The 26193-nt window shown below is 42.3% G+C and overlaps 1 protein-coding gene across 2 annotated transcripts in view; it reads left to right on the top strand.

Annotated features, from left to right (window-relative positions):
- cdkl5 (cyclin-dependent kinase-like 5) overlaps window positions 1-26193 on the top strand; it is a 285976-nt gene that overhangs the window by 128376 nt on the left and 131407 nt on the right. For both annotated transcript variants that reach the window (XM_038802545.1, XM_038802546.1), the window contains exons 5-7: window positions 14885-15021; window positions 16779-16899; window positions 21054-21113. In XM_038802545.1, the coding sequence (XP_038658473.1) occupies window positions 14885-15021; window positions 16779-16899; window positions 21054-21113 (318 nt within the window). The remainder of the gene's footprint in view (window positions 1-14884; window positions 15022-16778; window positions 16900-21053; window positions 21114-26193) is intronic.

The raw sequence follows: 26193 nt of genomic DNA on the forward strand, positions 1-26193 counted from the left end.
ACAGTACTCCAAATGTGGCCTGACCAAGGTTTTGTACAGCTGCATCATCACCTCACGGCTCTTAAATTCAATCCCTCTGCTAATGAACACTAGCACACCACAGGCCTTCTTCGCAGGTCTATCCACTTGAGTGGCAACTTTCAAAGATCTATGAACATAGACCCCAAGATCTCTCTGCTCCTCTACATTGCCAAGAACCCTACCATTAACCCTGTATTCCGCATTCATATTTGTCCTTCCAAAATGGACAACCTCACACTTGTCAGGGTTAAACTCCATCTGCCACTTCTCAGCCCAGCTCTGCATCCTATCTATGTCTCTTTGAAGCCAACAACAGCCCTCCTCACTATCCACAACTCCACCAATCTTCGTATCATCTGCAAATTTACTGACCCACCCTTCAACTCCCTCATCCAAGTCGTTAATGAAAATCACAAACAGCAGAGGACCCAGAACTGATCCGTGCGGTACGCCACTGGTAACTGGGCTCCAGGCTGAATATTTGCCATCCACCACCACTCTCTGTCTTCTATCGGTTAGCCAGTTCGTTATCCAACTGGCCAAATTTCCCACTATCCCATGCCTCCTTACTTTCTGCATAAGCCTACCATGGGGAACCTTATCAAATGCCTTACTAAAATCCATGTATACTACATCCACTGCTTTACCTTCATCCACATGCTTGGTCACCTCCTCAAAGAAGTCAATAAGACTTGTAAGGCAAGACCTACCCCTCACAAATCCGTACTGACTATCCCTAATCAAGCAGTGTCTTTCCAGATGCTCAGAAATCCTATCCCTCAGGACCCTTTCCATTTCTTTACCTACCACCGAAGTAAGACTAACTGGCCTGTAATTCCCAGGGTTATCCCTATTCCCTTTTTTGAACAGGGGCACGACATTCGCCACTCTCCAATCCTCTGGTACCACCCCTGTTGACAGCGAGGACGAAAGATCATTGCCAACGGCTCTGCAATTTCATTCCTTGCTTCCCATAGAATCCTTGGATATATCCCGTCTATCCTCAAGTTTTTCAAAAAGCCAACACATCTTCCTTCCTAACAAGTATCTCCTCGTGCTTACCAGTCTGTTTCACACTGTCCTCTCCAACAATATGGCCCCTCTCGTTTGTAAATACTGAAGAAAAATACTTTGTTCAAGACCTCTCCTATCTCTTCAGACTCAACACACAATCTCCCGCTACTGTTCTTGATCAGACCTACCCTCGCTCTAGTCATTCTCATATTTCTCACATATGTGTAAAAGGCCTTGGGGTTTTCCTTGATCCTACCCGCCAAAGATTTTTCATGCCCTCTCTTAGCTCTCCTAATCCCTTTCTTCAGTTCCCTCCTGGCTACCTTGTATCCCTCCAGCGCCCTGTCTGAACCTTGTTTCCTCAGCCTTACATAAGTCGTCTCCTTCCTCTTAACAAGACATTCAACCTCTCTTGTCAACCATGGTTCCCTCACTCGACCATCTCTTCCCTGTCTGACAGGGACATACATATCAAAAACACGCAGTACCTGTTCCTTGAACAAGTTCCACATTTCACTTGTGTCCTTCCCTGACAGCCTATGTTCCCAACTTATGCACTTCAATTCTTGTCTGACAGCATTGTATTTACCCTTCCCCCAATTGTAAACCTTGCCCCGTTGCATGCACCTATCCCTCTCCATTACTAAAGTGAAAGTCACAGAATTGTGATCACTACCTCCAAAATGCTCCCCCACTAACAAATATATCACTTGCCCTGGTTCATTACCAAGTACCAAATTCAATATGCCCTCCCCTCTGGTCGGACAATCTACATACTGTTAGAAAAGCTTCCTGGACACACTGCACAAACACCACCCCATCCAAACTATTTGATCTAAAGAGTTTCCACTCAATATATGGGAAGTTGAAGTCACCCATGTCTACTACCCTGTGACTTCTGCACCTTTCCAAAATCTGTTTCCCAATCTGTTCCTCCATATCTCTGCTGCTATTGGGGGGCCTATAGAAAACTCCCAACAAGGTGACTGCTCCTTTCCTATTTCTGACTTCAACCCATATTACCTCAGTCGGCAGATCCCCCTCGAACTGCCGTTCTGCAGCTGTTATACTATCTCTAATTAACAATGCCACACCCCCCCCACCTCTTTTACCATCCTCCCTAATCTTGTTGAAACATCTATAACCAGGGATCTCCAACAACCATTTCTGCCCCTCTTCTATCCAAGTTTCCGTGATGGCCACCACAGCGTAGTCCCAAGTACCGATCCATGCCTTAAGTTCACCCACCTTATTTCTGATGCTTCATGCATTGAAGTATACACACTTCAACCCATTTCCTTGCCTGCAAGTACTCTCCTTTGTCAGTGTTACCTTCCCCACTGTATCACTACGTGCTTTGGCGTCCTGAATATCGGCTTCCTTAGTTGCTGGACTACAAATCCGATTCCCATTCCCCTGCCAAATTAGTTTAAACCCTCCCAAAGACTACTAGAACACCCCCCCCCCCCCCCCCCCCCCAAAGGATATTGGTGCCCCTCTGGTTCAGATGCAACCCGTCCTGCTTGTAGAGGTCCCACCTTCCCCAGAATGCGCTCCAATTATCCAAATACCTGAAGCCCTCCCTCCTACACCATTCCTGGAGCCACGTGTTCAACTGCACTCTCCCTATTCCTAGCCTCGCTATCACGTGGCACCGGCAACAAACCAGAGATGACAACTCTGTCTGTCCTGGCCTTTAACTTCCAGCCTAACTCCCTAAACTTGTTTATTACCTCCACACCCCTTGCCCTACCTACGTCGTTGGTACCAATGTGCACCACGACTTCTGGCTGCTCACCCTCCCCCTTCAGGATCCTGAAGACACGATCCGAGACATCCCTGGCACCCAGGAAGCAACATACCTTCCGGGAGTCTCGCTCGCGACCACAGAATCTCCTATCTATTGCCCTAACCATTGAATCTCGTATTACTATTGCTTTTCTATGCTACCCCCTTCGCTTCTGAGCCCCAGAGCCAGACTCAGTGCCAGAGACCTGGCCGCTAGGGCCTTCCCCCGGTAGGTCATCCCCCCCAACAGCATCCAAAACGGTATACTTGCTTTGAAGGGGAACGGCCACGAAGGATCCCTGCACTATCTGCCTGTTAGTTTTCCTTTCCCTGACTGTAACCCAGCTACTCTTGTTCAGTACCTTGGGTGTGGCTACCTCCCTGTAACTCTTCTCTATAACCCCCTCTGCCTCCCCGATGATCTGAAGTTCATCCAGCTCCAGCTCCAGTTCCTTAACACGGTCTCTGAGGAGCCGGAGTTGGGTGCACTTCCCGCAGGTATAGTCAACGGGGACACCAGTGGTATCCCTCACCACCCACATCCTACAGGAGGAGCATGCAACTGCCCTAGCCTTCATCCCCTCTTACTTTACAGAATTAGCTGCCCCGTAGACCAACTGGACCTCTGCCCTCCGACTCTGCTTCCAGTCAGCTGTACTCTAAACTCCTGGCTCCCTTCACGCTCTTTGATAAATATAGGAAATGAAATGTAAGGAGCACCTTACTCCCTCCTAACCTAACTCCCTCAGTCACCAAACTCTCACTGTAGCACTCAAATGCAACCAGTTCAGCACTCCAGTGCAAAACGATTTCAGAGGACCAAACCAGCTTTGTAAAGGGCCGTCAGTTATCAGCTAATATACATCACCTTTTGAATGTGATACTTTCTCCCTTTCCTGCACCCAAGCCAGAGGTGATAGTATCTCTAGGCACAGATCAAGCATTTGACAGGGTAGAAGGGCAGATGACCTACTTTTTGTACATTACAGATCCAATTTCCTCCATCAGTGGAATAATGAAGCCACTGAACACTTTTGGCTCCTTCTCTGGCAATAAATTAAATCTAGTTGAGAGTGAATGTTTACCGGTCAACCCCCTCGGTAGACGAGCTCATTTAGGCATGTAGCCGTTTTCCTCTCCAGTACAAGTTTTCGTTACTTGGGGGTCAGGGTAGCGCACAATTCGGCCCTACTCCTCAAATTGAATTATTCCAGCCTCATCAACAGTGTTAGAACAGACCTACAGACTTAGAACAATCTTCCTCTATCTTTGGCTGGCAGGATTTAAACAATAAAAATGATGAACACTCCCTACATTTTTCTTTTTCTTTCAATATCTCCCCATTTTCCTGGCAAAATCCTTTTTTATCAAGGTGAATAAAATTGATATCCATTTTTATCTGGGCGGGCAAGAGTCCCAGAATCCGGGCGTTCTACTCCAGAGGGAAAGATCAGCTCAATTTGGGCCCAAAATGGAGGCTCACTTTTGCACCACACCCACTCTCCTAGACATAGTTATTGCACTATTGCCCTTTCCTCCCGCTAGATTTACGTTGAACCCTTTCGGTGTCCCTTCTTCTAATCTGGAAAAAGTTCCAAAAACTCCTGACCTATCTTTTGTTATCTTCTGGGCTGGACTCAACCTTTAACGTGTAGAAATGGAAGGGGCTCGAGCACTTTGCTAACCTGTTCATGGAGGCGAGGTTTGCCAGTTTTGGAGAAGTGGCGGACAAATTTCACTTTTTTGCGACTTTCAAGTTTGCGATTTCACCTGAACGGCTTTCCCTTCCTTTCCTCTGGCTCCACTTCCACCTTATTGGAGAGGATTCTATCCTCGGTTCAGCCGGGCATGGGATCTATGTGGTCACATTATTCCATCCGATTCTTCCCCACTGCCGGCTTGATGGTGCAGTGGGAGAGTGAACTGGGGTCTACACATACAAGCTAGGTTTTGAGAGAAGCCTTATACATGGTCAACTACACGTTTGGCTGAGCCTAATACAGTTCAAAGTGCGACGTAGGACACACTTGACAATGGTAAGGATGAGTGGGTTTCCCCCGAATATTGAACAGGTGTGACTGCTGTTCGCAAGCCTCCACAGATCACATGCGTATTATTTTACTTAGTTCATGGGATCCTGGCAGAGCCATCATTTTTGCCCATCCCAGAGGGCAGTTAGGAATCGAGCACATTGCTGTGGGTCTGGAGCCACATATAGGCCAGACGAGGTAAGGATGACCGATTTCTTTCCTTAATGGACATTAGTGAACCAGATGGGTTTTTACGACAATCGGCAGCGGTCATCATTAGACTTTTAATTCCAGATTTTTATTGAATTCAAATTCCACCATCTGCCCTAGTGGGATTCAAACCCGGGTACCCAGAGCATTACCCAGGGTCTCAGGATTATGATGTTCTTTTGCATTTGGAGAAAATTAAATTTACCATCAGGGGTTCTACGTAGAATTTACAGTGCAGAAGGAGGCCATTCGGCCCATCGAGTCTGCACCGGCTCTTGGAAAGAGCGCCCTACCCAAGGTCAACACCTCCACCCTATCCCCATAAACCAGTAACCCCACCCAACACTAAGGGCAATTTTGGACACCGAGGGCAATTTAGCATGGCCAATCTACCTAACCTGCACATCTTTGGACTGTGGGAGGAAACCCACGCACACACGGGGAGGATGTGCAGACTCCGCACAGACAGTGACCCAAGCCGGAATCGAACCTGGGACCCTGGAGCTCGGAAGCAATTGCGCTATCCACAATGCTACCGTGCTGCCCGTTGAGATGCTCTATCCACAATGCTACCATGCAGCTCTCTGTTGAGAGATTCTACCTCAGATGGCAACCGTTTGTCTCCTCTTTCAAAAATCTAGACAGTCAGCTGTTGGGGATTTTGGATGTAAAATTTAAACTCTTTGCTTTTTCCAATATTCACAATAATTCTGTTCTGTACTTGTTTTGCATTGCTTATTGCTTCCTTTGTTTTGTTATTTGTAAAAAATTTAAAAATCCAATAAAAATACATCTTAAAATGTTACTGTTCGTGCCTGCCAGCTCATTACGCTTCAATAGGTAAATAAGGATCAACTCTGTTTACTACGTCACTTTGTAAATTAACTATATACAAATGTTCATAGAACCATGAATATTCTGTATCAATACTTTTCCTTTCATCAAACCATCTGGAACACAACTTCTACCATCAGTCACTCAGTGACAGAACTGCCCAGCCCCAGTGTCTTTCAAAGTTTTAATTGGTTTGCCTAGTTTTTTAAGAGGAGTAAGTGTATACTTCTCTCTTAGAGACAAAACCTCATAACCTCCAGTAAGCTGACTCACTTCATCAGTATTAGGGAAGAATTCCCTTGACTATCCCCATTCTGATAGGTTCTGAGGGAGCACGTCGCAACAATACCATTACTCCTGTGTTAACACCCATTTCCTCTATTGATACTATCTTATCCAAATTTCTTTTTATTTTTCAAGTTTGTGTGTTTTTCTCTTTCTATCTCAAGCTGCTTCACCTGCAACTGAATTTTAGCCAACTAAAGCTGTGTTCAACCAAGGTCAGGCTTTGCTTCTTCCAATCCCAGATGTTGTACTATTGCTTTAATTACACCTGCTTTTTCAGCCCCTGCTTCTAATCTAACTCCAATTTTACTGGTAATGCTATTGACCTAACCTTGGTTAATTGTTGCAAATCCCTCTGGTATGAATCGTTGCTCTTCAAAAGAGACATAGCAACTGACAAAAACATCAGTGTATTTCAATAAGTATAGTAAAATTCACTGTGAGATCTTATCTTGTTAACCTTGTCTTGAGCAAGTTCTGGCACCCATATCCATCTGTGGATTTGAAATTCTTTCAAGGACTCTGAACTTATGATCCAGGATGAAACACCCAAGATTTTCTTTTAGTTTTTCTTCCACTGACGTGGGCAAGGTTGGCATTTGTTGTCCATTTCTCATCACCCTTGAACTGAGTGGCTTGGCAGGACATTTCAGACGGCATTTATGAGTCATTGTTGGTCTGGAGTCACATATAGGATGGCAGATTTCCTTCCCTGAAGAATATGAATGAACTAGATGGGCTTTTACACCAATCGATCATAGTTTCATGGTCAACTTTCCATGATTTTTCAGTTGCAGATTTTGATAAATTAATTCTAATTCCAACTTGTGAGAATATGTCCCAAGAACATTAGCCTGGCTTCTAAATTACTAGTTCAATGAAATTACCACAATGCCATTGTCTTTTAACAACTTGTTCCGTTCCTAGACCAGACCCCAAATTTTGTTATGATCTGGTTAGGAAGCAGAAACCTTCTTTATTTAAAATGTAGCCAGTATTTGAAATCCCAGTTACTTAGTGAGTAAAGCCACACGATTCCATGGTTTTAAACAAACAGAAGAAATGTTACCATACAAGAACAAAGAAACGTACAGTACAGGAACAGGCCCTTTGGCCCTCCAAGCCTGCTGCCCTTCTGAACTAAAATCTTCTACACTTCCGGGGCCCTCTATTCCCATCCTATTCATGTATTTGTCAAGATGCCCCTTAAACGCATCTTAAACGTCACTTTCGTCCCTGCTTCCCCTCCTCCGGTAGTGAGTTCCAGGCACCCACTACCCTCTGTGTAAAAAAACTTGCCTCGTACATCTCCTCTAAACTTTGTCCTTCGCACCTTAAACCTATGCCCCCTAGTAATTGACCCCTCCACTCTGGGGGAAAAAGTCTCTGATCATCCGTTCTGCCTATGCCCCTCATAATTTTGTAGATCTCTATCAGGTCGCCCCTCAACCTCCTTCGTCCAGTGAGAACAAACCGAGTTTATTCAACCTTTCCTCATAGCTTATGCCCTCCATACCAGGCAACATCCTGGTAAATCACTTATGCACCCTCCCTAAATAACAGCAAAAGGGATTATTATTTAAATGATAAAATATTAAAACATGCTGCTGTGCAGAGAGACCTGGGTGTGCTAGTGCATGAGTCGCAAAAAGTTGGTTTACAGGTGCAACAGGTGATTAAGAAGGAAAATGGAATTTTGTCCTTCATTGCTAGAGGGATGGAGTATAAGACTAGGGAGATTATACTGCAACTGTATAAGGTTTTAGTGAGGCCACACCTGGAGTAATTGTGTTCAGTTTTGGTCTCCTTACCTGAAAAAGGACATACTGGCGCTGGAGGATGTGCAGAGGAGATTCACTAGGTTAATCCCAGAACTGAAGGGGTTGGATTACGAGGAGAGGTGGAGTAGACTGGGACTGTAAGAATCAACAAAGTACACAGTTCTTGTGCTTGGTGTCAGATGTCTAGCAAGGAATTTACTAAACAACTTGAGTTGTCCAAACCAGGATATTATTTAAATCACGCGTGGTAAGATAGCGATCTGTTACAGAGCAAGTTATCATGGAGTATATTCGCACTCCCCTGGAACTGCCCCTAGGCACGACTGTCCTGATGTACATCTTATAACTATCTCTGGGTCAACGGATGTGCCCGCACTTGTTTCTGAGTGCCTTGTCACATGATCACTGTCACGAAACCGCATGGTGGGTCTGTACCACCACCTGCTGGTTGGAGGTCGCACCACCAGCCATCAATAATATTGCTTACTGGCATATCATCACTCAATGGCTTCTCTTCACTAGCAATAACGATGTTGACACGCTATGTTCTTGTCCAAGAATATGTGATTGATCCGTTGAGCTGCATAGTTAGGTTGTCATCAGCTCCTCCTCTGTTTCACTCTCGGAGTTGTCAATCCCTTCAACTTCAGAGCTGCTATCATCGTATTCATCATCCATGTCCTCCCACTCATCCTCAATATCCTTGAGGCTCAGGGAGTTGACCACCGGAATCATTTCAGAGGCCTGAAACGATTCACCAAGTACCTCTGGAGCAAACTTCTCTAAGATTGGGATGATGTTGTCTGTTTCTAGCTAGTTCATTGGCTGGTCCTCCGTGGTCTCAGCAACTTTGATCTCAGTTTTTACTTTGCTCATTGGCCGGTCCACCGTGGTAACAGCAACTTCGATCTCAGTTTTTATTTTGGAGTGCGCCTTCTCAGAGCTCCTGATCTCCTCCGTGTCCAGCACCGTCTGGGTGTCCCCTGTGACCGCCTCGTCATTCCTTCCAAATCACCAGAGTAGTGCTTTTTGGGACTTCAAATTAAGCCCATGCTTGCTCCTGCGAAAAAGATCTACAAGCAGTTCATAAGCGCCTGTGAATCCATTTGAGATACTCATGTGATCACGTCGTTTGTGAAATACTCATTGGGTTCGAACTTAAACTCCAGAGTCAAGCTCCATGGCTTCTCATGCTCTGACCATTAAGCATTCAAAACTTGTAGATGCTTTAATACGAACTCATCATGATCCTGTATCATTCCACTGAGCACATGCACGTTCTTGAAGACTGTTAACCGGAATTGCGGAATGCTCACTGGCTCTTCCATCTCTTTGTCTAATTTGTCATCCTCTGTCTGGATTTTTTCCTGAATCCTCATCAAACGTGCACAATCTGATATCTTGTAAGGATCTGTCATATTCAGCTGGTCACCATCTTCTGGGACACACACTCGTTCAACTAAGTTCAGGGATTCACATGAACCTGCTCCTATGATGGAGTCAATGTCCATGTCTACAATATAAAACAGTAACATGTCGTCCATGGAGAGCTCAAGTTTGCATGCACCGAAAGTCTCCATCGTTTTTGTTCCGTAATACATCAGGAGTTCTGTAATACATCGGGAGAGCTGGCCGATCAGCGACTTTCAGCTGCGCATTCAGCTTGCGTAAAGCAGACCGACGGAGGAGGTTGGCTCTCATTTTAATGTCAAAGTCACATCGTAATAAAGTTATTCAGGTACACCATCGATTTCCATCTGTTCTTCCCAGCTTTGTTGTTTTTTGAAATTGTGCCGTCTTCATTTTTGTTTGGACTCTTCTGGTCCTTGGTTGCAATTAGATCGATGAAGAACTATTTGTCGGTATTTATCTCATCAACCACATTTACTGATCTTATGGTCCATTGTAGGACGCGCAAAACACTGTTTTGCAAAATGCCCAACGCATCCGCACCTAGAACAGATTTTTCCAAAGGCCGGACGTTGCTGTGGGCCATGTCGAGTGCAACACTTTTGGTACATGGTGGCTCCCGGCGGCTGCTTAAAATGGCCACCCGCACTGAGACCACGTTTCTTAATGATGTGCGTTACAGCACTAATGGTGCTGCCGTTTTCCTCTGAGTTGCCGCCAACATTTTTCGAACAGTGTGTTGATTTGCTGTGCAGCTACCTTGCACGTCTGGCACATCTTTATTGCTTGTTCCAGTACCAAATCATCTTCCCGCAGCGACCTCTCACGTAGCTTATCATTTGACATACCTAAATTAATTTGTTGCGGATCAGAGAAGATTTCAGTCTACTAAAGTTGCATGACTGGGCCTTCAGCCTCAAGTCAGTAACAAAACTGTCGAACGATTCACTAGGTTTCTGTTATGCGTACGGAACATGTATCTCTCAAATGTTTCATTCTTTTTGGGAGAGCAATGTCGATTAAAGTAACCAATGACTTCATTTTATCTCTTGCTATCCTCCTCATTGTCAAACGCAAATGTATTATCCAGTTCAATTGCTTGTGGACCTGCTACCATTAGCAGCAATGCTATTCATCTTTTGTCAGGCAGTGCCTGTAGGCCTAGGGCCGAAACATAGAGTTTGAACTGCTGCTTGAAGAGCCGCCAGTTTTCGTCTACATTTTCGGATATCTGAAGCTGGTGGGGGGCTTTCAGTCCATCCATCTCGAGCTTCAGCATTTTCTAGTGCATTGAGTCGCCACAGACTGAAATTCACCAGGTCGGCCTTTCCGCCGAATCTTAAATTAGTCACTGCCATCGTTATCGCCAAATCTTCAACACTCTGGTACCAAATTGTGTTTGGTGTCTCGCAAGGAATCTACCCAACGAATTGTGACTTGACCAAACCAGGATCGTTATTAAATCACACCTGGTAATCTGTTACAGAGCAAGTTATCATGAGTTTCTTTGTACCCGAGGCACGACTGTCCTCATGTACATCTTATAACCATCTCTGGGTCACCGGATGTAACCGCACTTATATCTGAGTGCTTTGTCACGTGACCACTGTCTCGTGATTGCACGATGGGTCTTTACCGCCATCTGCTGGTTGGAGGTCGAACAACCAACCATCTACAATATTGCTTACTGGCATATCACCATAACGGTCAGTCCTGTCTATCTTCTAATCTTAACATACAGAATTATCATGAGGTAACCGTGAATTAACAGCCAAACTGTGGTCAAAGACACCAAAAAGTGCACTTTACATGGCAGACACAAATATTTTCGCACCCCACTTAGATGTCGGCAATCACAGTGAGTCACACATTCTTTAAACCCTGTCTTCCTCACGTGGAACCTCAGCTCCTCTCTTTCAAGGTTATAATTTCTGTTTTCTCTCAACGGCCACTTCAAATCAGCCTGCCTCAACAAGCATTCGCTTCCCACTTGCTCAGTTTCTTCTCCTGAGACCATCGCTCACTAAATTCCCAAGGCTGCAACCCAGAATCTGGTTAACAGCACAATTCCAGTTCTCTAGTTAATCTATCAGATTTCCCTTGCCACAATAGTCATTTTCATTTAGCTAATAGTGCCCTCTTTTTCTAAGCTTTACTTTCCCCAGTTATGCTGAGCAAATGCTCCTCCTGGGCTTCCCTGAACCCCAGTTTGAGCTGCATCAAGCTAATACTGCTCCTGGGATTCCCTGAACTTCAGCAGCACGGAGCTAGTGGTAGCATTTCAGCTCCAGGGAGACACCTTCCTCTCCATCTGCTCCTGACTGACCTTGTCTCAGACCACCTTTGCATTGTGTCCTAGCCTTGTGATGGTTTTGTACCACTCCATAATGTAGGCACTTTGCTCGATCCCTGCAGCTTCAGAGGAATGTCGGACCTTTCATGCACAACCAGTCTCCCTGCTACGCTTTGTGCTTGCACTAGAACATTTGGGCATGCAGGGACTTGTGGACGTCAGCCTTTGCCTGGAATTTCCATGATAACAACCCAAGAATATAAATTCCATCGCAATGGGATGCGACTGTCTTTGGCCAGGCAGCATTTGTTATCTATTTCTAATATCCCTTGAGAAAGTAGTGATCAATTCAAGTGGGTTCAGACTGGAAATTAATTTGCAAAGTACTGCCATAATATCGTCCTTTGCTTCATATGTATATAATCCAGCACAGTCAAGTTCTGTTATTAATATGGACTTTGTCCAGTATTATCTGTACTAACTGCACTGAATGCTGATAAGGTGAGGCTACAAATGCATTGGTCCACTGACTTGTGGCAACAACAAAGGGAAAACAAATGTAATTCCACTTTAGAAGTATTAGTATTCCACTATTGATCATAAAATGTGCTATGATAATATAATTCTTGTCACAAAATTTCAGACCTTTGTCTTCCACTAATTTTCAGACCATTTTATCGCTGGTCACTCACCACTGAAACTTGCAAATGTTGCTATTCAGAGAGACTTGAGTATAGTCATACAAGAAAGACAAAAAAATAGCATTCAGGTACAGCAAGCAATTAAGACGCCAAATGGCCATTATTGCAAGAGGTTTACTACTGAGGCCTACTCCCCTGCCCTATCCCTGTAACCAAACCTGCACATCTTTGGGCTGTGGAAGGAAATTGGAGCACCCTGAGGAAACCGACACAGACGGGGAGCACATGCAAACTCCACAGAGTCCCCCAAGGCTGGAATCAAATCCAGGTCCTTGGTGCTGTGCCAGCCACCCTGACAGATAGTTTGTTAAGAATCCCTAAAGTGCAGAAGGAGGCCATTTGGCCCATTGAGTGTGCACCAACCCTCAGAAAGATCCCCAGACCGTTGATGTTTGGGGCAGGTCAATTATGCTCTACAAATAAGTGACTAATGAACATTATTCAATATGTAGTACAGATTTAGTTTTTAGGATCCCTTTTGTCCAAATCAGACCAACACTTTATTTCCTTGAATTCTCAAAGTGTATATTCATGAATATGTTACAACAAAATGTTAAAAATGACAAAGGAATTCAATTGAGTGAACACAGGTGAATTATTTATTTTGTAGGAGAATACAGAACCAGGGGGTGTACATAATCTTAAAATTAGGGCAAGACCATTTGAGATTGAAATCACGAAGTACCTATTTACACAAAAACTAATGGAAATCTCAAACTCACTTTTCCAAAAGGCTACCCTGGCTAGGTCAATTGAAATTTTCAAGTTTGTAGTTTATTTCTGTTAGCCAAGAATATCAGGAAATATGGAACTAAGATGAAGAGTTGATGTACGGATGAGCCATGATATAACTGAATTACAGAATAGGCTCAAGGGGTTGAATGTCTTACTCTTGTTCTTTTGAGCACATTGATTCATCTAGATTGCTGGGTATGATTTTAATTTCACTAAGAACCTTGTAAATGATACAACAAGGGCAGATTGTTTGCCTTGATTTTGGGATTTGGTTATTCCTGCATGTGTCCCAACAGGTTGATGTGATGCATCTAATATGTGGGGGAGTTAGCATGCTTTCTGCTTGTATATGCTTGTTTGCTCTTCATTTTCAGCCTTACTGCTGGCTAGCAGTAATGCAAAAACATAAGGAGCCAAGTGTGTAAGTCTCTCTCTGTCAGTGCACCGCCTCATCATCGGCAAGTCCTCAGCTGTGCTTTCTTCTGGCAACACATGGAAAATATAAATATGTCTCTCATGGCCCCAAAGTAAATCTAGGGGGGGGGGGGGGGGGGGGGGGGGGGTGGAGAGCAGCAGCAGCCCAGATCCCCATAAATTTTGCCTAGGCTTTTATCATGGAACGGACATCCCAGTTTTCCATTCAGAGCATTAACACAGCTTGAGAGACAGCAATTACCAGTGATTCATCCAATGTGATTGTTATAGAAAACTGGTGCTCGATCTGATGGTGGGAGGGACCATCATGTCCCACTGGTTAGCCATCACCTACTTAAGTCAGGCAACCCCTGAATAGTAAGGGATGATTCGCCAGATCCACTTGCTTCAATCAGTGCTTGGAACAAAGAGTTTCTGTTCAACAAATGGATGGACTCCACCACACCAGGCAAACAAACTAAACACAAAGGAAAATTAACCATTTGCCAACTCTTTGATTGGCAAGCAGGACCATGTGCATGGGATTGATAGACAACTTCTAGCTGGTCGATAACATTGATGTGGATCTTAATAGGTTAAGCATTGACATAACTTCCTGACGAGAGATCACTGAGAACCGATCACTGAAAGAAAGATGTTAACATTCATCTGGAAGGGGAATAATTCAAAGGCTACGTGTGAGCTAGCTGTAGGCTTTGCTGTAAGGAACTCGCTACTCTTCTGTAAAAAGTTGTCTGACTGTTTAATCTTGGGGAAATGTTGCTGCACACTTTAGTCTAAATGATCCAGTAAGGTAAACAAACATTGGAGAAACTTATCTTGCTAGTCATGCCTGATGATCGCACATTTAAATTCAATTCACCGTATCACCATTAATCAAGAACCCAGCAACTTTGGCCACCTGCGGTTTCATGTTTCTTGACTTGTGGGTAAAGAAGGCATCCAAGAAAACATGTATTTGGCCCGTGTCAGTCTTGTAACTCATATCATACTGACTGTACGAGACCAAATTAAGCTTCTCCATAAAGAAGCTGAACAATTTTTTAAGGGAAGGAAGAAATGAAGAAACAAAACTTACTTTGGTTTACTTTTTTTCCAGGCAAACTCCTTTCAAACTAGAGTTATAGAGAGTCTTGGAGTTTTACAGCACAGAAAGAGGCCCTTTAGCCATTGCGCCCACACCGACCATCAAGCGTCTAACTTCAAATCCCATTTTCTAGAAATAGAGTCAGAGTTTTGCATATTAATGCATATTAATTTGCAGCTTTTAATGAAACCTTAACTTTGTTTCCTCTTCAAATATTGATGTAACATATTGCATCTAATATTTAGTTTTTTCTTTTCCAGAAAATGAAGAAGTTAAGGAGACAACATTAAGAGAGCTTAAAATGCTCCGTACTCTAAAGCAAGAAAATATAGTGGAACTAAAAGAGGCTTTTCGAAGAAGAGGAAAACTTTATTTAGTATTTGAATATGTAGAGAAGGTGAGGAATAACAGAACAACTTGTAAATTAGATATTTTTCTGATGTCAGTGGTGGATTTTCATTCAATAGCAACAAGTGGGAGGTTTTCTCCAATTGATTAGTGTGCATCACATGACTTGGTACTCAGCGGTGCAGATCAGAAGGATATCACTTTCCATCTTTGATCTGCTAGGTGTAATGAATGTAGAAATTATAAACACTTAGTGAAGTAAGAGTTGAAAGCTTGGGTTAGTGTGTTTTACTGCTGAAGTCATATTTTAAAAGACTTCAGCAGTCTTGGTTTGAAAGGCAACAAAGCTTTTAGGAGTCCGGTGCAATTCAAAAGGCTTATGCAAATACAATTTTGTTCTGATTAAGGAGATTCCCTGGGGAGTTAAATAGTTTTCAGTTTGGTGAGATTGCTTTGTGGAGTTAAGGCATCAGGCTTTTTGAGCAAGAATTTTCAATTGAGTTCTGTTCTGGGTGAAGCTGGGACCGCAAGTCAAGTTTTGCACTCTGCAGTTTAGTTAAAAAGTGACTGACAGTCTTTAAAGCAGTGCAGACTTGAGGACAAGGGGGAAGCTGAAACAAACCAGTTGAAACAACTTCTGAGAACATACAGCAAGAATTTCTGTCAGGAATCAAATCTTTTGGAAAGCAATGTCAAGAGATCTCTTTTTCAGAGAATAACTGTAAAGCAAGTATTCTTCTGCACCATTGGTATTTAAGGTGGATTGAGAGCTGAGATGGTTGTTTTATTGTTGTTTAAGTGGGAATAAAGATAGCAATTAAGGTATTGCGTTCACTTTATTGTGTGGCAATGTTTTAGGGGTGATTGTAAGCTATTTTCTGGTGTGATGTTAAAGATTTTAATCCTGTGTTAGTAATAGTACTAAGGCAGGAGCCTAGGTAGGGTGCTCTTTCGGAGGGTCAGTGCAGATTCAATGGGCCAAATGGTGGCCTCCAGCACTGCAGGGATTCTGTGATTCCATTCGGCCAAAGAGCTGACTGAAATTGCAAGGTAGCCTCCTTTGTCTGGGCATAGGGCAAGAAAATGAAAAATTCCTGCCCTTAGCCACTACCCAGTGACCATTGCTGCAATTTGCAAAATGTGCACAGATGAAGAGAAGATTGACGAGACCTTGCAAAATTCCATGGTGCTTCATAGGAGCATTATGAAACAAAGTGTGACACCAGGCCACACAAAATGTTTGGGTGGATGACCAGATGTTTGATCAAACAGATTCATCATAAAATAAGAGAGAGGTTTAGGATGCAAATTCCAGACCTTCAGGCCTAGACAGCCGAAGGCCTGCCTACCTGCCAATGATTGAATGATTAAAATCAGGGATGAACAAGAGATCAGAATGCCATTCGGTCAATGTTTATAAACTTTTCTGTTGAGGGTAATGTGAAAAATTGCCTTTTAGCCAAACTATTGTAGAACTCCAAGCATAATCGTACCTCATGCTCCCTTCAAAAGAGGAGTTGAAAAAAGTAGCTCTGATGGTGAAGGGCAAGAAATTGCACTAAATCTGAGATATTGGTTTTGAGACTTGTTGGGGTGCTTTTTAAAATAATTTTGCTTAATTTGTTCCTGGTAAAAATATGAATAACAAACTTTCCCATTAAAAAAATAATTGGTATTATGCTCACAAATACTTTTTAAAATCCAAGTATAGTATTTTTAAATTTAAGATTTGCTTTACTATTTAGCTGTTACGTGTAGTAACACTTCTTATGACAGTATGGAAAGAATATGTTGTTTGGTTTTCAGAATATGCTTGAATTACTTGAAGAGATGCCAAATGGCGTACAACCTGAAAAAGTGCGAAACTATATCTACCAACTAATCAAAGCAATTCACTGGTGCCACAAGAATGATATTGTCCATCGAGGTAACTATTATAAAAGTAATAACTTTGGAATCCATCATTTCAGTAATGACACGTGTATCTTTATTTTCTACCTTTCTTCATCCTAATTCAATCAAATACTTAAATTTGTGGGCATGAAGATTCACTCGGCATTGTGCTGCACTTGTGATGGCCACATGGAAAAGTCAAATATGTTACTGTAACTGATTTTGCCAATTGCTTAGTCACTTATTTTTGTGTGTAAAAATATTTATTTTACATGGAACACAACATGTTGAAGACTAGGTGTTTGGTCTAGATAGGACACATGATCGGCGAAGGCTTAGAGGGCCGAAGGGCCTGTTCCTGTGCTGTATTGTTCTTTGTCCAATACACTGATAATTAGAGTGCAAGTTATTCTCATTATAAAAATAATAGGATATTCCTCTTTTACTTGACATGTGTTCAGACATGGAGTGGGATCTTGTTCTGGTCTCAGAAATGGAAAGCAAGGTGGACCGGGGAACTTAATTAAGTGAGGGACCAAAAAATCAGGTATGGAGGCAGTGTGTCCTGGGCAGGTAGGGAAGGCGAGGGTGGACATGGGAAGGAAATGGCCTTGCGTCTTGGATGTGGGAGTCATGTGAATGGGTCGGGGAGAGTGTTTCCAGGCAGTAATGCTGGAAAGAGATAAAGTTGAATTCGGTGCTGTCTACAGTGGGGTACTGGGGGTTGAACTTCGGTTACTGGGCAGTGGAGTAAACGGTGACCATGAGAAAAAGGGGACTGAATGGTATGATGGCAGGTCCAGGGTAATTTTTGAGTAGCAGATAGTCTCATGGAGGTCATGGAAACAGAGAAAACAATTGATTTGGATAACCGGAGAGGTAACGGGGATCATGGGGAGGGCAACGGATGTAGGTTCAGAGAAGAGAGAAGGCATGTGGAGGGTAATGTGGAGAGACTTGAGGGTAACAGACTGGAGAGAAATGATGATAGTGGGTTGGTCCAACTATAGAATCCGTACAGTGCAGAAGAAGTCCATTTGGCCCATCAAGCCTGCACCGTTCCTCTGAAAGAGCACCCTCCCCAGGCCCACTCCCCTGCCCTATCTCATAACTCCACTTAACCTGCACATCTTTGGACCATGCAAGGAAAGCCTTGCAGATATTAGGAAAATGTGCAAACTCCACACAGTCATGCAAGGCTGGAATCAAACCTTAATCCTGGGGCGAAGGGGGGTGGGGGGGGTGGGATTGAGAGATGATGGGTGCACTTTTTAAAAAAGTCTCAACTGGAAAATGTAGTGACTGTGAAATCAGTCCTATGAAGTGGGAGGAGGGTCTTTCTGAGTTGGTGGAGTTACGGGCGAGTCCAATTAGCCAACTGAAGGAACACTCAAATAATCGTGAATCAACAGAAAAAAATCATGCTGAGATGTATTCTCCACCGTATGGTTCCAAACATAGTAGCATTGATTCCTGACCATTGGGTCTCCCTTCAGCGAGTCCAGGAATATGAGTTTCTTCTGACTGAGGCATGGAGGAAGGGAGGGAGTGTGCAGCACTGAAGGGCACTAAGGAACAGGAGGGGACGCAGGGAGGTTTCTCAATTATGCAGAAAATCTTGTCAGAAGTCGAGGTGCAGAATGACTGTGGAAAGAGCGAGGGGCATATGATGAATGGTATTCCCAAGGTCCTGAGACTCTTTGTATGGGCCAATTTGAAATGAAAAGTATCCAACTTGTGCAAAATATGCTACTCAGACAACATTACGGCGTCAGTGCCATCAGGAGTGCAACATTACCGGCATACTACTACAATTTCCTGTGGCTTCTGGAACCTGGAAGGAGAAGTGCTGCAGACCCTTGGCACAAGCAAGTCCATATGTACTCTACAGTTAGAAGCCACATGCACTGTTAATTTAGCAGGGATACACTCGTGTCTCACTAATACCTTCTGCAAATGGTGGGGGCAATACCTTGTAGTGTCACATAGATACAAGTTTGAAATTAAATTATTTAGATTCAGACACTGTTAAGACAGTAGCCTCAGAGGGATAGTAAATCGAGGGAACACAACTTGACAGGTTGCCAGATGCCTTCCATGGCCACAACTATAAATGATAAACAAAAAACTTTACAAGGTTCAATCCTGCAAATATCGATGCATCTACTGATAATGTGATACAATAAATAATTTATCCATAGGCCCATATCATCTGACACTGATCTGAAACGATGGGTAATGTTTTTAAATGCATGCGATCATTGCAATAACTAACCACATATGATCAGCTCATGATTTAACCCCATCCTGCCACCTGTTGTTTACTAGAATCCTGTGTCCATAATAAAATTGTTGTTGCCTATTCCCATCCTATGTGTTGCAGTCAGTTCCTGTCCACCTCATTGTTCCTCCAGGGGCAGGATGGCAAAGTTGGTTTCCTCTTTACACCATAAATTGTCTAAGACAGGATATTGGGGGCATTGAAAGAACTGTTTACTCAGCTGACCATGTTATTGCTGACCACACAATCTTGTTTGTCTCAAAAACATGGGCAGGTTAGCTAGCTTAAATCCCATCATGCATTGTGGCAACTGCTTGTAGCAAGAGTTTGAATGCTTTTTACTGCTATGCCCTAAAAATACATGTTTAATGGTTAATAATGATTACTGGATATACTTTCTATGATTAATCTCAATCCTTAATAAATTAATGTATGCAGAACATTTCTAATGTTGTTCTAGCTATTCAGTTTTAAGGGGTCTCATCTCTGGACAGCCCCTTCAGCCCTGATCTGTACTAATTATCTCTTTGTGCTGGCAGGCTTAGAATCGACATTTAAGACTTGGGAGGGAAAGGGTCTGGAGAGGTTTGGGGACTTGTGCAGGGAGAGAAGATTTACCAGTTTTGAGGAGCTGTTAGCAAAATTTCAACTCCCTGGGACCAATTTATATAGATACTTCCAGATTCATGATTTTTTGTGACAGGCTTTTCCTTCATTTCCCTTAATTTGCCTTGGCACACTGTCCTTCCTGCTGGAGAGGATTTTATCTTTGGCCGGTTCCGGTGGGTGTAGTATTTCTGATATTTTTGGCCAGATCCTGTTGGCGGAGTTGACCTCGTTGGGTGAGTTGAAGATATAATGGGAGAGAGAATTGGGTCCTATTTTGGGATGAGGAGATGTGGAGTGAGGTTCTTTGCAGGGTCAACGCCATGTCCTCCTGTGCTCTGCTTGGTTTGATCCTGTTCAAGATGGTGCACAGGGCTTATCTGACCAAGGCAAGGGTGAGTGTCTTTTTTTTGGGTATGGACAACAGGTGTGAGCAGTGTTCTCGGGGATCGGCTAATCATATTCATATGTTCTGGTTGTGTCCCAAGTTGTTAAGCTTTTGGGTCTCCTTTCACACCATGCCAAAGATCCTTAATGTCGAACTGGAGCCTTTTCCATTTGTAGCCATTTTCAGGGTTTAAAACTCACCTGTGTTGCAGAGAGGGGTGAAGGCAGATGTCTTTGCCTTTGCCTCTTTAATAGCCCGGAGGCGAGTTCCGCATAGGTGGCCTCCTACTCCACCCAGTGCCTCTGCGTAGTTGGGTGACCTCATGGAGTTTCTTTTGGAGAAGGTCAAGTACACCGCTAGGGGATCGGCAGAAAGATTCTACCTAAGATGTTTTAAAGAGTTACCGTCAATTGTTCAGGATTTCTTTTTAAGGTCGGGGGGTTAGAATTCGGTGTGTTCTTGATTGTTGATTGTGTTTTTACATTAAATTGAAGCCTCTGTTTTATATTATATCACTATTTTGTTCAATTGAAGAAGTTTTCAGTAAAAATATTGTTCAAAAATTTAGGAGAAATTGATTTGCACCTCTTGCAAAGTTATCATATTACCGCTTCAACACACAAGACTGGGCGCATTATGTTGGTTCTTGTTCAAATTTTTGCTTTTTTTACTGTTAAAAGTGTCTGGAAACCTCGACAAATATGATAAATTGTAATGGACTCTAGAAGTAAAGCCTATGCTTGTTAGTTATCTATTGTGAATTCCATTTTGTATAATGTTCCTTTCTGGAAACGAGTTAATTCTAGAAAGTCAGCCCAGTTTCGTGAGGAAGGTTAATTCTTCACAACTGTCGGTAAGATGAGATCCTATTTCAAGTCCTGGCGAGCTAACTGATAGTATGTTCTTTTTTTAGACATCAAACCAGAAAATCTTTTAATCAGCCACAATGATATGTTAAAGTTATGCGATTTTGGTAAGTCATTCTTGAATTCTTCTTCAGACAATCTTCCATATTAAATGAACATGTTGGTTCTCTTGTGAATTGCGCTTTCACGTATCTGATTGTCAGTCCAGAAGTAAAACACTCGAACACGTCAGTAACGAATATTCGTTTATTTACGGCCAGGACAAATCTCTAAGCAGTCGGGTAACCACCTTCGAGAAGTGCCAAAGTCCAAAATATGGACTGTCTCTTTATACAATCACAGCTTAGAGGTGGTCCCTTTAAATTCCTAGATACACCTATGATTTGGCAAGGATCCAGAACATGTACATATATGGAATTATTCTTCGAGGTCGGGAGGTTATTTTTGACATAATCATTAGCACAAGTCACTATTAATATTAATACAAAGGTTTTTGTATCCCATGGCCATCTGGCTTATCTCATTCCAAGGCCCTTCCTTTAACATTTCAATGTTTATTTGTTCCAACTGGTCAAACGAGCTTAATTATGTTATCTCTGCAATAAAGTAACGGTTCCCATTCATTCCATTCTTTGCCTTTTTGACCTCTCTGCTTTTACAGATACGGTCAGAACATTAATTAGTACCAATGCCACACTCCCTATATTCCATCCCATAACCTTCTGACATCTTTGCTTTTACAGATACGGTCAGAACACACTCCCTTTATTTCCTCCCTTGACCTGTTGACATCTCTTTCACAGAGCTTTTCAGAACTGTTATATTAACCCTATCAGCGAAGTTCCAAATGAAATCCACTTCTACACTCTGATCAAAGCAGATGCTAGATCCAACTAAGGAATGGTCTATTAGATGCAACTGTAAATTTTATCAAATGCTTTTGTAGACTGCAGATGGAGAGTGCACAACTCAATTAGAATCATAGTGTAGTATAGCACGGTATTTGGCTCAAGTTTGAGCTACATCTTGCAAAGACCAGTCTACTTAGTCCCTCTCCTGTTAAGTTCCAATAATTAAATGCTGAGTAAGAATGAATCCAAAGCTAGCCTGTACCGTAAACAAGTTTATTTCAAGACGGCAAACTCATAGTCTCTCAATTCTTCCTCACCTAAGGATTCAGCTGCCCCATTTATACTATTTTGGGGTTAAACCAAACTAAATTAAGTAATCTGAAGACAATATTCATTTATAGGCGGGCTAATACCCCTCACCTATTTAACAATGTAATTGTCATTTTACAAAGTGATTGCCATTCAACTTTAACAATATGATTAATAAGACATTGACATCCTATCCACTTTCAATATTAACCTGCAATTTTTTCCCTTTCCATTGTTTTTCTAATTCCTTTCTGAAGGCTACTATTGAATTTATCCACCACCTTTTTGGCATTGCTTTCCATATCCTAAGTATTTGTTTGCCAAAAAGAGTTTTTTTTTTCTTATGACATCTCTGGCTCTTTTGCTCATCACCTTAATCTGTGCTGTCTGCTTTTCAATCCTTCAGCCAGTGGAAACAGTTTTTCCTTTATTTACTCTGTCTAAAGCCTTTCTGATTATAAACACCTGCACTTAAATATTTTAGCCATCTTTCTTTTTAGGACAGCCTATTTGTAACTAATACCTTAATCCATGGAACTATTCTCGTACATTTCTTCTTTACGTTGACCAAAACCTTGACATCCCTCCTGATGTGTGGTGCCCAGATACTCCAATTGGGCACAATACTCCATCTGGGGCTGAACTATTATTTTAAAAATGTTTTGCATAACTTACTGGCCTTTGTATTTTATACCTCTGTTTATATGTTGTATTGACCAATTTCCTTAGACATGACTCATTACAAGGTTCGCTGAAGGAGTTGGCGTTTTTTTAAATAAAAGAAAATTATCAAGGCATTGATACATTAATGGGTCGGGAGGCACCTTTTGCATACGGTAGCAATCCTTTCTGTGAATCACTGGTGGCAGAATTCTTTGTGTGGACACAACTTATCAAGTCTGCCTTTGAAACCACTCCAATATTTAGCAACCATAATAACGGATTTTCAATCATAGGACTTTTTGTTAGTTATGATCTTGTGCATATCTTGAAGCATGCTTGTAAAAAGGGTTCAAGATTCAGCAAGTAGGGTTGGTTGATTTTGGATGTCGAGTTATATTTATATATGACTTAAAGATACCTTCCTGCTTGAAAATGATTATCAACTTGCAAAAGCATGAAGCTGCTTCAAGATAGTTTTTTTTTAAAGGTGCGTAGCCATGATTTTCATGTATGCACACATTTTTGTGGCAACATTAAGTAATAATATTTTTAAGTCTGCAAAACACACACTATGCTTTATTCATATAGCTTATAACTTGTTTGAAAAACGAGGGCACATTAAGGATACATGTTATTAGTGTGTCCAAAAAATTCAGCTACATGTGTGGAGAAAGCGACACTGCATGATATTTGCATTGCCGCAAATTACCTAACATTTTGTGCTGCTCCACCGTTAGCTTCCAAACAACTCGAGCTTGCTGTCAACCTCTCCATAAGTATGAAGAAATTTATTAATTTAGGCTGTTAAAATGAATAAAGCTTGCTGAAGAAAGTTAGGTCTACTATTTAATGGCTTGTTATTGAGGAAAATTCTGTTTCAACAGCTGTTCACTTTCAACTAGTTAGCAAGGATGTAATTTCTTTGCACCAGATTACAGGTTAAAATATTTGGTTGAATTGTTAAATTGATTCTGGATGGGAGTCAAATTCCTATCAGTTTGTTGGAATTTACAGTTCCCCAACTCCCTTCTCCCCTCAAAAATTATGAGTTAATTCATAGGTGATCAACAATTGCTGTCCTAATTTTACAAATAACACAATAAAGCTATTTCAATCAGGATCTTTGGCAAAATGTTGCTTTTTTGACATGTTGTGCAAAGGCAAATTAACTTAGAGCCGCATATTCCTGCAATATCTTTCCTGCATTTACTGTGGTGATATGCATCACTGTATATACACAGGGTGTTAATGTAAATACACAACAATGAAGTAACCACTAGAGGGAGCACCAGTGATGTCATGACATGCAGACATACAGCCAATGGGTCAATACAATAGGACACGACCAATAGGTAATCAGGACACCCAGAGGTGGCATTACCACAAGGGGCACTTCACAACTCGTATAAAAGGACAGGGCACACATGCTCTGCCTCTTTCCACAGACCAACATCTACAGAGTGAGATAGGGTATCCTCAGCATCACACCCCAGCACGTGGCTTAGAGCAAGGCTGGTTCAGTTAGACTGAGTTACTACATTTAGATTAGCAGAGAGTCAAACTCATTGAGAACGGTGCTAATAGTTCAATAAAACACATTGAACTAACTTCAAACTCTGGAGCATCTTTTACTCAAAACTGCATCAAGTGGCAGCTTGTGTTCCAAATTACATAACATAACATGTACTTTACTGATGAACTTTATTTAAATAATCCGATGTTCATTTGACGTTGACATTACTGTGCCATTACAACTTGTACTGCTCACAATTTGAGGTACAAAATTAATTAGAGTTGAAAGGTGAGGACAACAAATTCCTATTTGAGTGCTGAATTCAAGATATTTCAGCAATTTATGGGCCATAGTTCGTTTATAGGTAATGTGTGTAACTACATTTATACAAATTCTTCGAGTGTGGATAGATAATAAGGTCACAACTATTCAGAACTCAAATTTTATCTTGCCGTGTTTAATTTAGGCTCCGTTTCAAAATCTATAATCAACAAAAATTGTGATTCTTGAACTAAGGATATGAACAAAAGGAATGTTTAAATATTAGAAGGTCACAAATTTGTATTCAAGCATAACTTCTCCAGGTTGACGAGGCACTCACCTATTCTTTGAGTAAATGATGGAACATGACACGGTATTAATCATTGCCGATAAAGAGAAAATGTCACTGAAAACCATGAATGGCTGTGGAGAAGTGTAGAACAGACTATTGTATCCTTGTACCTTTCAAAAAGGAGGAGTAAAGAAAACCCATGAACATGAAATGTTCGGGAAACAAAGATAGTTTTGAAGGAGCTATATTTGTATTCGTAAACAGTAGAAATACGGTATAGTTTAACTGGTTTAATTTAATGTTTCTGTGAAGGAACCTGTAGTTAGATTCATGCCGGACCAAGGTGTTTTTCAAGGAGGTCACAAAGATGATTGATGCAGGTAGGGCTGTGGATGTTGTCTATGGGCTTCAGTAAGGCCTTTGACAAGGTCCCTTATTGCTTACTGGTACAAACAGTGAAGTCACACGGGATCAGAGGTGAGCTGGCAAGATGGATACGAACTGGCTAGGTCATAGAAGGCAGAGATTAGCAATGGAAGGGTGCTTTTCTGAATCGAGGGCTGTGACTAATGGTGTTCCGTAGGGATTAGTGCTGGGACCTGGGATAACAATGAGGACTGTCAGAGGATACAGCAGGATTTAGATCGTTTGGAGACTTGGGCGGAGAGGGGCAGATGGAGTTTAATCTGGACAAATATGAGGTAATGCATTTTGGAAAGTCTAATACAGGTAGGGAATATACAGTGAATGGTAGAACCTTCAAGAATATTGACAGTCAGAGAGATCTAGGTGTACAGGTCCACAGGTCACTGAAAGGGGCAGCACAGGTGGAGAAGGTAGTCAAGGAGGCATATGGCATGCTTCCCTTCATTGGTCGGGGCATTGAGTATAAAAATTGTCAAGTCATGTTGCAGCTGTATAGAACCTTAGTTAGGCCACACTTGGAGTATGGTGTTCAATTCTGATCGCCACACTGCCAGAAGGATGTGGAGGCTTTAGAGAGGGTGCAGAAGAGATTTACCAGGATGTTGCCTGGTATGGAGGGCATTAGCTATGAGGAGAGGTTGAATAAACTTGGTTTGTTCTCGCTGGAATGACGGAGGTTGAGAGGCGACCTGATAGAGGTCTACAAAATTATGAGGGGCATAGACAGAGTGGATAGTCAGAGACTTTTTCCCAGGGTAGAGAGGTCAATTACTAGTGGGCATAGGTTAAATGTGCTAGGGGCAAGGTTTAGAGGAGATGTAAGAGGCAAGTTTTTTTACACAGAGGGTAGTGGGTGCCTGGAACTCACTGCC

This window comes from Scyliorhinus canicula, chromosome 7, assembly GCF_902713615.1.
Source record: "Scyliorhinus canicula chromosome 7, sScyCan1.1, whole genome shotgun sequence".
Taxonomy (NCBI): domain Eukaryota; kingdom Metazoa; phylum Chordata; class Chondrichthyes; order Carcharhiniformes; family Scyliorhinidae; genus Scyliorhinus; species Scyliorhinus canicula.